We start from the raw sequence: 17788 nt of genomic DNA on the forward strand, positions 1-17788 counted from the left end.
GTTACTGCCTTTTCCTACCCGCCTGGGGCTGGGCTGTGCTCTTTCCATCTTGTAATCCATCTGTCCTAAAGGGGACACGCGTGGGCTCGCTAGTTCCAAATGCTGGTTGGAGATCGTAGTATCCCTCACCTAACCTGGACACCGGTGGGCCCCAAGCCCGGGAGCACCTAGATGGCGCTCGTTGAGCGCCAGATGTTCGGGGCCCCTCCCGTACTCCCGCTCTCCTCCTCCGAGCACAGGCAGAGGGAGGAGGGGAAAGGAGGCAAGGGAGGGGGGAGGGGAGCGTGTGAGCCAGGCCCTGCCCAGCCCATCAGGCCCCGGCGGGGGAAGAAGGAGGCAGAGAGCCGAGCTGGCGTAACGAGACTTTACTGAAAACAGAAAACCGGGCGAACCAAGGATTACAAACAGGAATGTGGACTCGTAGCAAAACAAAACAACAGAACAAAAAGGGCGGGAGGAGGGATGTCGGAAGGACGGAAGGGGGGGTGAGCAAGAGCGAGGAAAGGGAAGGGAGGTGGTTTTTTTTTTTTTTCTTCTTCCCATTTCTTTAAAAAACCAACACAAGAAAAAACACACACACACAACCAACGTTTGTTCCCAAGTAGAAACATAAATAGGGCAGAATCGAACACTCTGTTCTTCTCTCTTCCAAAGGCAAAAAAAAAAAAAAAAAAAAGTAAAAGGAAAGGCAGGGTTTGAGGCTGCGCCCCCTCGGAGCCCCCTTCTGCGGTGGTGTGTACAAAGGGGCTGCCGGGGCGCGCGGGTTTGTGCAACACTGGGTGGCCGCGCTCGGGGAACAGAGGCAGCGCCAAGGGCGGGGGGGGGGGGGGGGCATGCGCTTGCCCCCAGGAGCAGGGGGTCCAGCTTGTCGAGTCCGAGGCGCCCTCTTCGAGTCCTGAGCACCCTCGGGGGGTCCTCAGGGACCGCGCCCTCTCGGAATCCTGGCACCCTCGGGGTGTGGGGAGGGGGGAGTCCCCGGGGCCGCGCCCTCTTCGAGTCCGGGGCGCCCACGTCCACCCCCTACTCGAGCCCGCCTCCCCGGGAGGGGGGCCGCGCATGCGCCCCGCGCGCGGGCTCAGTACGCGGACACCTGGTGCTGGGGCAGCAGCTGGCAGCCGCTGTTGACGTGGCTGAGGACCTTCTGCTTGAGCTGCGCCACCTGCTCCCGCAGCAAACTCGCTGTGGACGCCAGCTCCGTGTTCTGGCTCTTGAGCGTCTTCACTTTCTCCTCGAGGCGCGAGATGCGCTCCAGCTTGCGCTTGCGGCACTTAGAGGCAGCGATGCGGTTGCGCAGCCGCTTGCGCTCCGCCTTAATGCGCTCCTGCGTGTCCATGTCGATGGGCGACAACGGCGGGCTCTCGCCGAAGCTTGGCACGTCGGGCACCGTCTGCGGCTCATCCTTGAGCGCGGTCAGGCGGGGCGGCCCCAGCGCGCCTGGGGGAGGCGGTGGAGGGAAGGGTACAGGCTCGGCGGTAAAGGCGACCGTCGCAGCACCCCCCGAACCGCCGGTGCCGCCCGCGTAGCTGCTCAGGTTCGCGTAGACGGGCGCCTCGGGCGTGGCTGCCGCCGGGGCCAGTTCGCCAGGAGGCGCGGTGCCCGCAGCCGTGCTCGAGGGTCCCCCGGCGGCCGCAGCAGCGGAGGCCGCGCCCGTGCCCAGCTGGTTCTGCTTGTGCAAGTCCTCCAGGGCCTTGACGAAGCCCTCGGCAAACTCCTGCTCCTCGCTGGCCGCCACCTTGGGGTAGAGGAACTGAGTGCTCGTCGGCGTGGTGGTGACCAGCCCGTTGGACTGGATGATGAGGCGCTCGAGCTCGGGCGAGGCGAGCTTGAGCAGCCCCAGGTCGGGTGACGCGAGCAGGCCGTCGGGGGGCGCCGTGCCTGGGGCGCCGTCGGTGCGCAGGGGGGCCGGGGGCGGCGCGGCCGTGGGCTTGAGCGCCGCCGCCACCTGCTCACTCAGGCTCAGCGTCAGCGCGTCTTTCTTCATCATGCTGCCGGTCGCCGCCGTCGGGGGCGCCCCGGGGAACAGGCGACCCGGGGACGCGAAGCTACCACCGCCGCCACTGCTACTGACGCCGCCGCCCAGGCCGCTCAGCGCCTCATCGCCGTAGAAGGGTGTTTCCATCCTCCGCCTCCCCCGCCGCGCCGGCCTGGGGTGGGGGGGGAGGGGGGAGTGGCCGCGGCCGCCCGGGGGGCCTGCGCCCCCCCGTCCGCTCGGCCCTGCGCCCGCCCCGGCCGAGGCCGCTGCGCCCGGCCCTCCACTGGCGGCGGCTCCTGCGCCGCGCACTTCGCGCGCCCTCTTATAGCCTCGGCCCAGCGCGATGAGCTCACTGCCCCCGCTCGCCATTGGGCGTAGGTGACGTCGCTCATTTGCATGGTGGGGCGGGGCTAAGCCGCGACCGCCCTCCCCTGGCTGCCGTTGCCCGGGTGACGCGCGGTAAACCGCACAACAGCGCGCTGCCTTGTGGGTTGACGTCATGGGGGCGGGTCCCACGCCGAACCCGGTTACCCCGCCCCGGGAGCGCGATGTACGACCAATGCCCCCAGTGCTGCCTCCCGCCAAGGCACGTCCCGGGTGGCGTGATGAGCCCGGCCACCAGACGCCTGCCGGCCCCCAAGCCCCGCCCCGTATCCGCGCGTGGGGCCCCGGCTGGGCGGGGGCGGGGGCGGGGGCGGGGGCGGTGCCGGCCTCCGGGGACCGGCGGGGGATGGGGCCTAGATGGATAAATAACTCCAAGGCACCTCCGGCTCCACTACGCCTACAAGTGCCTTCCTTAGAGTTCCTCCATCCTGGCTCGGTACGGGCTGGCGGCAGAAGGCCCGAGGGGGCTTATCCTGGTGGCTTCCTGGGCGTTTTGGTCAGATCTACCTCTGTCTCACCCTCACCCCTAAATCTGCGGTGATGTGTTTGCCCCAGAAAGACGAGGGAGGGAAAAGGAGAGCTGCCAGACGTTGCTGGAAACGCTTTGAGCCTGATACTTCTCACTGAGGAGTATAAAAGTACCGAGTCCGACTTCCTGACTTTACAGGCAGGAAACCGAGGCTCAGCAAGGTGCGACCCGGCCAGATCTCTCTTTCACCTGGTAGAACTCTGGCCTCCTGCTCCTGGGCGGCCACCTGTATTTTTTACTCTGCATCTGACAGGGCCTGCTGTGGGTCTTGAGGTGAGGGTGGTTGACTACCGGCCGCCCCAGTTTCCTCCTTAGCGTCCCTCCCCTTCCCTGTTGTTAAGGCCGGAATCCCAGCTGGTAATTGTTAACTATTTAATACTGTTAGGTTATAGTCAGCGCTCAGTGGGCCTCCCTAAAGGCTGGCTGGAGATGGAATATGAGGGAGGAGGGAGGTAACAACCTGTCCAACACTCCCTAGGAATTCTCGGGACACCTGGGTCTGGCTGACAGCTCCTTCACACAGCCCCTCCCTGCCTCCCACCACACTCAGGATAGAGACAATTTCTCAGCCAGATGGTAGAGGCTAAGGACCCTTCTTCCACAGACCTCTTCTAACCTTTCAGCTTCTCTGAGCCTTGGCCTCTCAGCCCATGATGCCTCAGGCCCTTTGCATATGCTATGCCCTCTGTGTGAGGCTCCCTTCCCCAAGGCAAACTTGTATCCTTGGAGAGGCCCCTCCCACTCACCTTATTTCCATTAGAGCCTTGGAAGCAGTTCAGAATGACAGGGTGACCAAAAGTTCCCGGAGGGCAAGGACCTTGTCTATCCTGAACCTGCTGGGTCTCCAACATCTGGTAGAGCACCTGGCTCAGTGTTAAAGGAGAATGCTGCCTGGTCTGGTTGCTGTGGTCTCTGTGTCCTCCAGACCTGACCTCTCAGGTCCCAGCCTGAGCAAAGGGACCCCTGATGAGAGGGGATCCAGCCTCCATCCTGTTGCTAACTCTGCTCTGAGACCCCCCTCTCTAGGCCTATGCAATGGGGCTAGATTGGAGGAAATGGGGCCATGCTTCTCCCCAAGGCAGGACGTGAGTGGGTGGCCTAGGGAGCCTCCACCCTGACCTTGGGCCTTAACCCTGACAAGTGGGTGAATGGTCTGGTAAACAATGGGCAGAACCTGCCTGAGCTGAAAGACTGACCAGCAAACAAGCCTTGGGAAATGGAGGCACCAGGAGTCCAAGGTCTCTCTGACTCAAGTTTTCCTCCTCATGAAAATGGGAGTGAATAATCTCACCCACTTCATGGAGTCTTGTGATTTTTTTTTTTTTTTTTTCAGTAAGTAAACTCTACCCCCATCCTGGGGCTGGACCTGGGGACCCTGAGATTCGAGAGAGTGCATGCTCTACTGACGAACCCAGCCAGGTGCCTGGAGTATTGTGATTTGCATTGGATTTGAAAAAATAGTAAGAACTCCATGTTTTCTATAAGTATTTTCCATTATTATTTTTTTAAAGACTTTATTTGACAAAGTTTACAAGTAGGCAGAGAGGCAGGTGTAGAGAGAGGGGAAACAGGCTGCCTGCTGAGCAGAGAGCCCAATGTGGGACTTGATCCTAGGACCCTGGGATCATAACCTGAGCCAAAGGCAGAGGCTTAACCCACTGAGCCACCCAGGCGCCCCTATTAATATTATTATTATTTTTAAGCCAACCTTAATTGTGTATGGTTGTTTGGTCTGGAGTTCCCTTAGCTGAAGTGCCCTTCCTTACCCTCCAGGCAAATTCCTACTCATGCTTCAAAACCCAATATCTTGTCCTCCAAGAAGCCTTCCCTAACCTGACGCCCAAGGAATCCCCTAAGTGACCCCCTACCATCTGGCTAAGCCTGTCCACCATCTTTGTCTACCCCAGATGGGGGACGGGAAGGTTCTTGAGGCTGGATAGAGAGGACCTGCCTTGGCCCCTTCGTATGAGGAGTGGCCCTGGACAGACTCTGCCAGCGCTACTTTTCAAGGCCTGGCTTCTTCAGTCTCTACTGCTATGTACTTGCTGTTCCCTCTGACCCAATAATTTTCCCTACCTTCTCCTTCCTCCTAGCCACGGAGTGCTCTGGGACACCTTAGACCTGCTCTTCCATTTGGACCAACCCTGTCCCTACCTAGTCAGGCAGGTCAAGGGGAGCCTAGCTAGATCCACCAACCAATCATACACAGTGAATTAGGGATAACTCCCATTCATTCATTCATTCATTCATTCTGTATACACTATCTGAGCTCCTACTGTGAGCCAAGTGATGGGGACACATGGGAATGACACAAAGACCCTCACCTTCCCAGCACAGGCTCTGAAGGAGGAACCTTCAAACACAATTTCAAGGAGAATGGTGCCCCATCTGTGGACTGGGGGGTATGTTTTAGAGTTGGGTAATTGGGGTGGGGTGCCCCAGAGGTGATGCTGAATGAAGGAGGAGCTGGAGATAATTTGAAGGCCAAACATCCCAGACTGTGGGAACAGACAATGCAAAAGCCCTGGGGCGGCTGGCCACTTTGATGGAGACAGCCTGTGGGGCTGGATTGTGTGAGCCCCGGGAAGCCAGATGGAGAGAAGGAAAGCAGGCTTCCATGGGAGCCTGGTTAGTGTATGCCCAGTGTAGTGGCAGTGGCCCTGGAAGATGGGATTGAGGGAGAAATCGGTCACAGGCCTCAGCCTAGACCCTGATTTTTCCACCCTTACTCTCCCAGCGGCTCCACTTTATCTCACTTTCCAGAGCAGTCCAGGGAGGGTGCGGAACCTGCCTTGAGGTGTCGCACAGTACCGGCCCAGCTAAAATTCAGCCGGGTCCCCAACCCCTATCCTAGTTTCCGAAGGAAAGCTGAAACTACCACCCGCCCCAGGCGAGATTTGAATCTCCTCCCCTCCGCTCCGGGGCCTCTCTCTCTCTCTCTCTGTCTTTCGATCCAGCGTCGAGGTTACGCTTCTTGTTTAAAGCAAACTGCAAGTCGGTTTAATGTTTAGTCTTTATTTGAAGACCCAGGGACCTCAAATTTACTTGATAAAACGCAAAGCCCCAAAGAAAGAGAGAAAAAAAAAAAAGAGTTAAGCGGGAAGCAGAAAGGGGTAAGGCGGCGGAACCTCTTAAGGGGGAGGTTTGCGGGGGATCGCTCGACCCCGCGGGTCTGGGTAGGGCTCATGGGGAACGTCCAACGGCGCTTAGGACCCATGGGCTGGTGGGGGTGGGGCTTGCGGGGACCATCCGCGGGTGGCGGGACCCCGCGAGGGGGCCGGGGAAGGGGTGCAGTCTTGGGGCCGGGGGCGCGTCTGGCCTCCTCGCATTCCTAAGGATCGGGTTACGGGCCAAAGCGGTGGCCCCTCCCCTCCCCTCCTGCCCCGCTTCCGCCCTCGCCGGGAGCAGGAACCACAATCACCTCCCCCGTCCTGCGCAGGTGCTTGGCCCGCAGGCGGGGGGGGGGGGGGGGGTGTACCCACACCCACACCCAGTCCTCTGGGCCGGCACTGGCGCTTTCCAGTCTCACGAGACCATTTTACCGACGAGGAAACTGACGCTTCGTCAGCTCCTTTCAGCCCGGATGGAACCAGACTGACAGCCTGCTTTACGACCGGTGGCCCTCTTGACTGCACCCGGAGGCTGCAGTGTCCCCAGCCTCCCGCAGGCCCGGATGAGCGGCCCAGGCCAGCCCCGTGTTCATTGATCGACGGGCCACAGTGAGCCCGGAAGGGCGCCCGGGCAAAGGAGAAAACAACTTTTCACACCACCACCTTCTTCCCCCACCCCCAGGATGGGCAAGATTCCCGCGCTCATGTAATGTGCATCTGCTGTGTACCCAGGCCCACGTTAGGCCCTTTCCCAGACAGACGCGGGGAAACCTGAAGGTTGGGGATCCAAGGGTGGTGAGCTCGACTTTGCTAAACCAGCTTGAGAAGCTGATTTGCTTTGGTTTTGTTTATCTTTCAGCCAACCTCCAGAACCATCATTCAGCTGTTCACCACCCTCTACGGAGTACCTACTGTGTGCCCTGCCCTGTGTGCTGGGCCAGGGTTTTCCACCATCCCTCATCAACCCCTGAGTTGATAGTCCAGAATGAGACAGGAAATACCCACCATAAATGAAGTACGCTTTAGGCTGATGTCACTATTTCTCCTTTAGGTCGACCCCCTTTTCTGTTTCTACTTCAGCAAATATATTTCAAAAGGGAAACTTCCATGTCACCACCAAGAATGGAAAACCAGTTTCTTTTGCCATAAATAGAAAGAAACTGAAAAACGATGAAATGAGAGCAAAACCCAGGAATTCCTTCCTAAGGGATGCTCTGGGATGTCCAAATATCCAGAAAGCATTGAAGGCAGGGAAGCCCCAAGCCAAGCCAAGAAGGGCCACAGGGATCCACCTGGTGTTTTTGTCCCTAAGGGCCTCAGCACACAGTAGGTGCTCAGTAATGTGCCAAGCCTTGGCAGTGAGCACCTACAACACATGGGGTTTGCCTGCATCCCATAGCATGCTTCTGGGGGCCTTTAAGTTTACTGACCCATTCTCTGGGACAAATGATGGTGGTGGCGCCAGGTAGCAGCTCCTTGTGGGGGGAACCCCCACAGGGCCTCTCTGGGGAGACTTCGGGTTGGTTCAGTTAAGTAGAAGCTCCTGCTTCCTCCTCAAGACCTTGGGGGTGTCCCCACCCACAGTCCTGTGTCCCCTGACAGCCTTCTGCAATGAGCTGTGGGCCCTTGACGTCCTGCCCAGGCTGCCCAGGGATTGGGGAGGGGAAAATGTGTGAATCAGTAAGTATGAATTAAATAAGTAAAGGAATTAATGCGTGAATGGTGTTAATGGATGATTTGGCGAAGTAATGAATGGATGAGCTAATTAATGGATGAGAGGATGCATCCATGCCCCCAAGATGGGAAACCCACTCCCCACATTTTTTCTTAATAGCCCCACGCCAGCACTGCTAAGAGGGACATCTGTCCACGGTTTTCAGAGGGACACACAGGCTCTGGGCAAGCATGGCTCCCTGCCCATTTTCAGAGGGGAATACAGGTGGCCTCAGACTGGAGGAATACTACAGGAATACGCAGACTGGAATACAGGTGGCCTCGCTCGCTCACCGTGAGCTGCAGGACAGAGGGCCGAGTAGAGGAGCCGGGCCCCCCAGTGGGGGAGTAGGTTGAACCGGGGCGAAGCGGGCAGCAGACAAGGGCAGGGAAGCGGTGGCGGCGGGGCCTCCGGAGCGGGGAGGAGCGGGCAGACTCCCAGTCGATTAGGAAGGGGCTCCAAGTTAAGAGCGAGTTTGGGGGGCCTCCCGGCACGCGAGACACAGAAACACCAGCCTTGCGTCTCCTGGGCGTGGGGAGCCAAAGACATTCCCTCCGCCCCACAACACTCGCAACCTGAGGCCGCCACCGTGAACTCCTTCGCCCGCCAGCTTCCCCCCTTCCTTCGCCACCGCCTCTCCCCGGGAGGAAGTGGTGAGGGTGCGGGGGAGGGCCCCCATTCTCACTTCCCCTGGGGCAGGGCGGAGCCTGCAGGGTCCCCCTCCCCCGCCGCAAGGATGGGGGTGCCGACAGGAGTGGGGGCTGGGAGCCCCAACAGCTGGGGCCCGGCAGGGCGGTGCGGACCCTCGTTGGGTGAGCTCTCTAAGTTCGATTCTCCTAAGTTTCGATGGTTCTCATCTGAAACGTGGTGGGGAAGAAACTCGACCCTGAAACAATGGGTTGCTGGGTGAGAGGACTCCGCCCCAGGCCCAAGGAGACCAAACCCGATAAGGACACTCCCAGGCCCGGAGGGGTCAGGGCCCGGCCGGAGGGAGAGACGTCGCTGTAAACATGGACTTGGACCGGGGCGGGAGGTGCATTCCACGCGGAGGGAACGGCGCAGGCCAAAGCCTGGCGGCTGCTCGGGACCTCCCGCCTCGCCAGGCCGCTGGGCCTGCCCAGGACCTGCCCCTTGTCTCTCCCCCCAGCCTGGCCCCTCCTCCGGCGGGGGTGGGGGAAGGATCTGGAGGGCCTCGGCGCCGCCAGCCGCAGCCGCGGAGTTAACCCCGCGCTGCGGCCAGACTCGGTGGCAAGGGAGGCGGGTGGCGTCAGCGCCGACGTCAAGGCGAGGCGGGGCCACGTGGATTCGGGCACCCAGCCGGTGCCCCACGCAGCGCTGGAAGTCGTGGGTGTGGTGGTGGGCAGAGTCCGCCCTCCAGCTGTCCTGACGCTGCGCAGAGGGGAAACTGAGGCACGGAGAGGCGAGTGGCCTAGCCGAGACCGAAGCTGGGCCCCAGGGCTCCAGGTCCCCGGCCCTCAGCCTCTGGCCGCTTCTGTCCCACACCGTCGCCCTCTCCCTTTCTTTCGCTTGCGTTGGCCTACGTCGCCGTGATAGCCCCAGGGTCAGACGAACTGGTGTTTTGTGTTTTTTTTTTTCCCCCCGGCACGTAGACAAATCCCTACAAAACCTACCAGTTAAGCGCTGGGCGTCCCAGAGCTGTGCCCTGGCAAATCACTCCATCTTTGTGGGCCTCAGTTTCCTCAAACGGACCAATGAAGGCAAGCTGACATTTCACGGCCGGCGCACTGCTCGGCCTTCGGGAAGCGGTGGGGTGGGGTGGGGTGGGTGGGGATTCCCACGCCGAGGGGCGGGGGAGACAGCCTAGAGGAGAGAGGTACGAGTCGGGGGACACTAGCGAGACGGGATTCGAATCCACAGCTGGCTCCGGATCCTCCTTTCGTCCTTCCTACCTCCGCCCTCTCCCGTCCCCCTCCCTCTGCGTCTAACCCCTCCACTTTCCCCGATTCCCTAGTCCCCCTTCCCTCTCCCATCCCCCCACTGGCCCAGCTCCGCGCCCCTGCGGGTCCGCTAATTAAATGCAGAGCTGGGGGAGGGGGCGGCTCGCAGTTAACCCCTTCCCGTCGGGTCCTGAAGGGCTTCCCGGCGCTGAGGAAGGGAAGCGCCGACGCCGCTCAGCTCCTCTCCGCCCCTGACTCGGGGCCCTGGGACAACCCATTTGATGGACGGGTAATTCGAGGCCCAGGCGCCAGCTGTAAGCCACCCCAAGTCTCCATCCCGTGCCTATCTATAGCTCTGGGTCAGGTGGAGTCAAGTGGAGAGGACCCAGACACAGCCCTTATCCCCGCCTGGCTCCCCCTACCCTCCACACACAGACCCCTGCCTTGGTGGGGCTGGGCCAACTGAACATCTGAGAGGCACCCAACATTCTTGGGTGGGAACCACTGGAAAAATAGGTATTCTAACGTCAAGCCCTGGCAGGAGCTATGAAGGAATGGGGGGGGGGGGATGAGCAGAGGGCCAGCGACACCCGCAGACAAAGTGGGCACCAGGAAGGGTAGATTACTGAGAGCCAGAATAGCACGAGCTAAGGCCCCAAGCTAGGAACGCACACGGCGGGGAATCGAGGAGGAGGCCCGAAGTGGGGTGAGGTGAAGGGGCATGGAGGGAAGGTAAGAGCAGAAGGAGCCCAGGGGCACCCAGGCCAACAGCAGCTGGGGTGGGGGGATGGGAGTTGGACTCCTTGCCAGCCCAGGAGGACCCTGTGACCCTGTGTCTCCCTGCCTCAGTTTCCCCACCAGTGCCCATGTTCCAGAGGGCACGGCAGAGTCTTGGGAGCCTCGGGGCTGCCCAGAGTCATAGGGACCTGTCTTCTGCCCTCTGTGGTTGCCCCGCTGGACTGCCCTCTCCCTCTGTGGCTCCCCGTTACCCCCTAGCTCTGCCTGTCCTATTATCCAGACTCCCTTGACATTGGCGTGATGTTCCTTCACCAGCAGTATCCACTTCCTGAGACATTCCGGGCAGTGGGAACCCCTTCCCTCCCTCAGGTAGCTCTCCAATCCCACGGGGCCCCTCACTCAGCCCCCGGCTCCTCAGCAAGGAGGGGGCTGGCTTAAGAGACAGGACTGGGGGGAATGGGGGAAGGTGGGTAGCACGGTCCTTGAGCCTGGGGGAAAATCGCAGTCCCCTCTGCCCCTCTACACCTGCCTCCTTGGAGGAGGCATGACTGTGGCTGTGGTGACGGGGGCTGTGCCAGGAGGAGCATCCGGCAGGGCCTGCGTTGTCATGGCAACGCTGACTCAGAGGCAGAGGCAGGTAGCAGCATCTAGCCCCCGCCAGCCCACCCCTGTGCTTCTGGCACCTCACCCAACACCCACCCTGCAGCCTCCACTCTGGGGGACCTCTTCTGAAACTGGAGAGGGGTGGGTGAGACCCCAGAGCGGCTGGATGAATTCCTTCACCCACCCAATCACCTGTTGGAAGGGGGGAGATGCTCTTTTATCACACTTACCTGGGTGCTGGGTGCCACGTCTCCCACCCACCTTCAGGACACCCATCTTCCCATTCATCTGTTTATAGGTCCATCCATCCACCCACCCACTAATCTGTCCGTCCCTCCATTTACCCATTCATTCATTAGTCATGGAGTACCCACTGTGCGCCCACCTTGCTCTCAGCACAGGACAGTTGTCCCTTGCTCCAGCAGTCATGGTATCCATGAAGGATCTGGACTGGAGGGATACAGAGGAGGACAAGGCCTCTGAGTCCCCTTGAGTCCCGACCTTGAGAACTTGAGGTCCCTTCTCTCCCTCCTGCTCCCAGTATCTATTTCAGTGTCTGTCTCCATTTCTGAGTACAGCCCAGACCCTTCCCCACCTCTACCCCTGGCCCCAAAGCCACTGTATAGCCTCCTTCCTCTCTTCCCCTCATTTGTCTCTTCCAGGCACATGAGCCTCTGTGTTTTTCCACTAACACATCAGCTCATTCCCACCTCAGGGCCTTTGCACATGTTGCTCTCCCTATCTGGAAAACCCTTAAGGTTTTCACCTCCATTTATCTTGCTTATTTCTTGGTTTCCTTATTATCTGTCTCTAGCCCCATCTCCAGAGTGTAAAGACCTGAGATGGCCTGCGGTTCCTTTAGTGTCCTGTCTTAGCCTATCTCTGCCTTCATTTCGCCCACTGTGAAATGGGCAGATGGGAATGGTGTTCACAATAAGGCTTTTATGGAAGGGGTTGGGGGGAGGAATTAAGCCCTCAGAAATGTACCTGGCACAGAGTAAGTGCTCAACAAACACGTTCTTAGAAATAGTCCAGGGCCGCCCAGCTGGCTCAGTCATTAAGCCTGTGACTTAGACTCAGGTCATGATCCCAGGGTCCTGGGATCCAGCCCGAATCCTGGCTCCCTGCTCAGCAGGAAGCCTGCTTCTCCCTCTCCCTCTGCCCGGGTTGTGTTCCATCTCTCACTGTGTATCTCTCTGTCAAATAAATAAATAAAATCTGTTTAAAAAGAAAGAAAGAGAAGGAGGGAGGGAGGCAAGGAGTCCAAATGATGAAGGATAAAATGTGGTCTGGCTGTACAGTGGAATAGTACTCAGCCATAATAGCACAGAGCTATACAAAACTCTGACACACTCTACTGCGTGGATGAACCTTGAAAATATCACGCCAAGTGAAAGAAGCCAGGCCCAAGAGGCCACCTATTGTAGGATCCCATGTATGTGAAATGTCCAGAGCAGGCAAACCCACAGAGACAGAAAGCCAATTCATGGTTGTTCAGGGTCTCAGGGAGAGGGTGGAGGGTGACTGGTCATGGGGAAAACAGGGTTTCTTTCTGGGGTGCTGAAAATGTTCTGGAACTAAACACAAGTGCTGGTTTCACAACACTGTAAGGTATCAAAGTCACTGGAGTGTTCACTTTAAAATGGTGAATTTGGGGGCGCCTGGGTGGCTCAGTGGTTAAGCATCTGTCTTCAGCTCCGGTCATGATCCTAGGGTCCTGGGATCAAGCCCCATGTTGGGCTCCCTACTCAGTGGGAAACCTGCTTCTCTCTCTCTCTCACTCCTCCTGCTTGTGTTACCTCTCTTGCTGTCTCTCTGTGTCAAATAAATAAATAAAATCTTTTTAAAATAAAAATAAATAAAATGGTGAATTTTGTGTCAGTGGATCTTACCACAATAATAATTTTATAAAAAGCACGTTACAGGGGCGCCTGGTGGGCTCAGTGGGTTAAGCCTCTGCCTTCAGCTCAGGTCATGATCTTGAGGTCCTGGGATCAAGCCCCACATCAGGCTCTCTGCTCAGCAGGGAGCCTGCTTCCCCTCCCCCCGCCTCTGCCTGCCTCTCTGCCTGCTTGTGATCCCTCTCACTATCAAATAAATAAATAAAATCTTAAAAAAAAAATAAAGCACAGTGGGTACAACCTGAGGACAATCTGAATAAAATGTGCTCTTTAGTCAAAAACGATCAGCTTACTGCGTCTTCAAGAAGCCAGCATGCACCTGCCCCTGGGCATTTGCACCTGCTGCTCCATCGAGCTGAGGCTTCAGATAACTGAAAAGCTGGATCAGACCGTGGGTGGGCTGAGCAGCAGTCTGATTCCATTTGCTCACCCCACTCCGCCCCCTCCAATTGCAGGAAAGGTCAAGGTGTTTGGTGCTTAGAGATGATGTTGAGGACATTTGAGTGCCTTGGAGGGTCAGTCTGCACTCCCTCTCGGAGGGATAAAGCCCTACAAGCTTGTGGGGTTCGGCAGCAAGTGGAATGGAGAGGCAATGGATTCTGTCCAGCTGGGGGCCATGTTCTGTTTCCAGCCGCCTCATGAACACAAACAGCAAGAGGGATTTTTAAAAAAAATTTTAAGGAAAATTGCTGAGTAATGAAGATCTCCCTGGACAGCATCACTGTGCCCCAGGAACTGAGTCTTCTGGGGGCTTTTGGAAAAGACAGCCTTTCTAGAAGGTTCTGGGGGAAATTGTGTCTGAGTCTCTCCATGGTGACCGGGAGGGTGCGAAGGAGGGAGGAGGGAGGCCACCTCACCATTCATCCACACGCACTTGGGCATTTGGGGACCGCCCCGAGCCCTGCTTGCCAGGGACACTGAACAGGCTAGAGGGACACAGGGTGGAAGGCCCTAGGGGTGCTTACAGGGACAGTTTTCAAAGGAACAGAAAAGGGTATGAGGGAGGGGAAGATGCAGGAGGACGCGCCGAGTATTTTTAGGCACTGAATGCAGCCCTAAAATATTTCCACGGCCACTCCCGAGGGTGAGCAGGGTGACTATTTCGGTGCCTGGTTCCAGTGGAGGCGGGGCAGGCAAGGGTGAGTCACTGCTGGGTGGCTGGACCCAGACTGGCAGGGGGCTCTTAGGGCAGCACCAGGGGCCTGCAAGGGGACCACTCACCAGCTGGGGCACGGCATCCAGGGCTGGCCTCTGGGGCATGGAGGACAGTGGCCCAGCCACTGACCACAGGGCAGGCCAAGCCTGTGGCACCGTTGCCCGGAGCCTCCCAGACAATGAGCGAGTAGCTCGGGCTGAGCTCAAGAGTGATAGAGATGGAGAGATTCCCCGGAGAGTTTTCGGCCCCTCTACAGGTGATCAACGAAGAATGAAGCAGTGCTCTTAGGGGTGCGCAAGTATGTATGAAGCACTTGCTGTATACCCAGCCTCCCCCACCCCAAGTAATCCTCCCAACAACCCCTGTGAAGTGGAGGCTGCTACTGCCCCCTCTGACCAGCAAGAAAACTGAGGCACAATGGGGTAAAACTTGCCAGGCACTTTGTGTGTCTGGAACCTTGTCCCTCAACAGGGGAATACACTTTCAAACCAATGACGACCTCACCTGCCCCCACCCCACATGACTCCTGACTCCTGATTCTACACCTGACACAACTGAACCCAGAGAAGGTAAATGGATCCTCCAAGTTCAAGGAGGCAACAGAGGAAGGAGCTCTGAGGAGGCCTCTGAAGCTGTGTGACCCTGGGCAGGTGGCTCACCCACTCTGTGCCCGAGCGTAGGAGCTGCCAGGCACACGAGGCTGTTGTTCGGATCATGTTGGGTCTGAGGACTCCTGACCCCATCTCTGCCTGACCTGAGCAGGCCACAGAAGCTCGGGAGCTTTTCACTTGCTGTTCCCTCCACCTGTTTCCTGCTCTCTTCCCATGGACCATGACTTCTTGACCTTGGGAGTTGGTCTGAACATGCCCCGCTCGGCAAGGCCTCCCCTTCCACTCTGGAAAGCTCCCATCCGTAGCATCCTGGGCTTCCTGCCTAGGCCCTCAAGGCACCCCTGCCTCTTCTTTCACCACCTCTTCAACCTCTACCCTGGGCTGAGCCCCCAGCCCCACCTCCTCCTGATCTTGCAGCTTAATCTGTTCCAGAACCTTCTGTGCTTCCCATCTTGCTCAGGGACTGCACTTGCCCCATTTCCTACCCGCCTCCCAACCTTTGTTCCTGTCACCACTCTGTGTAGGGCCTTGGCACTTGCACAGGCTGTTCCCTTCATCTGAAATGCTCTTCTCCTAGATGGCTGCTTCCCTTGCCTTCCTCAAGCCCCTTCCTCAAATGTCAGTCACCCTCTGGCCTGCCCTGACCCCCCCTTTCTGCCACCCTTGCTTTCTTTTTCTCCACATTGATGCACTGGGCTTGTTTGTTGCTAGCTCACCTTGTGGGAGGTAAGGGCCACTGGGCTGGGGCTCTTTGCCTAATTCATGCTGAGTCTCCAGTCCCTGGAATTGGGTTGCGGCCCCAGGTCCTCCGCCTCGAGGCCAGCCCTCTGCTCCACTGAGGTGGGCGGCTTCTCCCATAGGGGTGGTCTGAATGGACATCAAGCCATCTCCTATACCCCTCCCTGGCCAAGTGGCCCTTTGTCCTGAGGGACAGCAGAGGACACCAGGTCATGCACTGAGCCACTGAAGATGTTGCTGATACCGGGAGAGGCTGGGCCCCGGGGTCCACATGGATGGGTGGGGAGGACACCTGCCATCATGCCCACATGGACGCAGTGGGTACAGGGCTTCCCGGCAGAGCTGCTCCGGGAGCAGCAGGTGAGGCCCAGCAGAGGAGGAATCCGAGGACATGTGCGCAGGAAGGGATGACGCAGGATGGCAAGCCAGAGGCCCTCCCACTGCCACCAAGTGGGGCTGCTGCTCCTGCTTGCCAGCTGCATCCGGGTCTCCAAAAAGGGCTCTTGGTCCCAGGTCAGGCAAGAGTGGGGCTGTCCTGGCTGGCCCCCGCAGAGCTTGGGCCCCAGGCTAAGTCACACCTCTGCTCAGAAGGGAACTGGAGCAAACTCCGGTGGTAGGAGTTCTCTGGTCGCTGGTTCCAGGGAACCACCTACGTTTAAGCGGTCCTGCTGCCCCGAGTCACGCACCAGTCAGCTGATGAGGGCTCAGACCCCAGTACACAACCATCAGAAGGGTGGAAAGATCGAGGCCCAGTGTCTAGGAACTAGACGGGTGATTTTGGTTTCTTTTCTTGTTGAGGGGGCTGGGGCTCGTTTCTCGAAACCAACCAGGAAGAAGACTGAAAAAACGGGGTTGTCCCGACAGCTGGCTCAGAGGGACAGAACCTTCCGGAAGCCCACTGCACCTGGGAGCCAGGGGCCAGCGAGGTGGTTCACGTCACCGGCAGGCGAGGAGGGGACTGGACCGCCAGCCCGGGCTGACTGGCTGAAAGGTCAGGGCCGGCTGGCGTTGTCTGGCGACACACGCGGGAAGCCGCGATTACGCACACAGGCTCACGCAGGCTCCGGGGACCGGGGACCGGAGCTGAGCCCCAGCGCGGAGTGGTGGCGAGGGAGGGAGGGAGGGAGGGCGCCGCGGGGGCCCAAGGCCCCGCCTGCGAAAGACGGGAGGACGGGAGGACGCGGGCGATCTCCCAGCACAGCGGAGCCGGGAGGAAAACCCGAACCGCCCGAAGCAGGAAGGGGCGGGGCCGCCCCAGGGCTGGCCGTTCGCCGCCGCCGGGCTGGACACCTGACCCCGGCTTTTATCAGAGCCTCGTCAGACCAGGGCCCCCTGAGGCTTTTACCGGCCGTTGAGTCCAGGGCCTTGGGGGAGGGGCGCTGAGGACCCGGGTAGCTCCCTCCCCGCCGCCGCCGCCGCCGCCGCCGCCGGTCCCTTCCTTCTAGCTCCTGCCCCTCCTGTCGCCCCCAGGTCCTCAAACCCATACCGGCCCGCAGCCCGCATTTCTGAGAGGGGATTTCTCCAGGCCTGGGGCTTCTCAGACGCTCCCAGGTCCCACTCAAACCCCATGCCCGGTCTCCAGCCTGTGCCAGGGGGCTGCTCTGACGCTAGGCAAGCCTTCTGGCTGCAGCAGGTCCCCTGAGAGGTGCCCAGGGGCAGAGCGCATTCTTGAGGCGGGCTGAGTCTTAAATGTGGGTATCTGTAAGACCGCCCGGCCAGCGCTTGGCAGCTCCAACAATGGAGTTCTCGGGCAACACCTTTTATTCTGATCATCCCTCAGAACAGGTCTCAACACAGTGACAATTAGAATCCGCTCCCATGGGAACCAGCTGGCACCCCATCTCACCTCCCCACACCCGGCCATCCTGCAGTGCCCCTCACTTATAATAAAAGAGGAAAAGCAGCCCGTGGACAATGTCCCAGAAACATTTTGCAAAAGTGCTGGCTCAACATCCCTCGCAAATCATCATGATGTGGACAGGCGGTGACCCAATTCGGAGAGGAGGCGGCAAGAGCCTTCCCAGCGCATTCCTTGAGGCAGCTGCTTGTCACAGCTTCTCCGTGAACTCTGGGGTGAATGCTGCTTACAAAGCAGGGATGGCGGGCAGGACATTGGTCACAAGGAGGGGCTGCATGGGTACTGCACTGGCTCCTGCCTGGGCCTTCTCTCCCCTGCCCCCCATCAACTCTCTCTACAAAGGGGTAGGGATTACGGGCAAACCTAGTGCAGGAGGGCCACTCCCACTGTGCAGACAAAAGCCTCATAGTTCTTAAAAGGACATCAAGGGACACGGAACCAGTGTCCTGTTGAAATACTTCCCTTTGGCGAGACAGACAGCAACCCTCGAAAGGAAACTTCCCTTACTGGGCTGTGATTTCCTGAGGATACCACACTTTAGATGTGCCTAGTGACTCAAAAGGAATTAGGAATTTG

The 17788-nt window shown here is 58.9% G+C and overlaps 1 protein-coding gene and 1 long non-coding RNA gene across 2 annotated transcripts; one reads left to right on the top strand and one right to left on the bottom strand.

Annotated features, from left to right (window-relative positions):
- Positions 1–350: 350 nt before the first annotated feature.
- On the bottom strand, positions 351–2219 carry JUND (JunD proto-oncogene, AP-1 transcription factor subunit). Its single transcript, XM_059389435.1, has one exon. It carries the CDS (start codon positions 2117–2119, stop codon positions 1076–1078), a length of 1044 nt encoding a protein of 347 aa, XP_059245418.1. The 5' UTR covers positions 2120–2219; the 3' UTR covers positions 351–1075.
- A 29-nt stretch (positions 2220–2248) lies between these two features.
- LOC132011182 (uncharacterized) lies at positions 2249–7932 on the top strand. Its single transcript, XR_009402342.1, has 3 exons — positions 2249–3046; positions 4219–4345; positions 6855–7932. It is a non-coding gene; the product is annotated as an uncharacterized LOC132011182 (long non-coding RNA).
- Positions 7933–17788: the final 9856 nt, after the last annotated feature.

The sequence above is a fragment of the Mustela nigripes genome, chromosome 2 (assembly GCF_022355385.1).
Source record: "Mustela nigripes isolate SB6536 chromosome 2, MUSNIG.SB6536, whole genome shotgun sequence".
NCBI classification, from domain to species: domain Eukaryota; kingdom Metazoa; phylum Chordata; class Mammalia; order Carnivora; family Mustelidae; genus Mustela; species Mustela nigripes.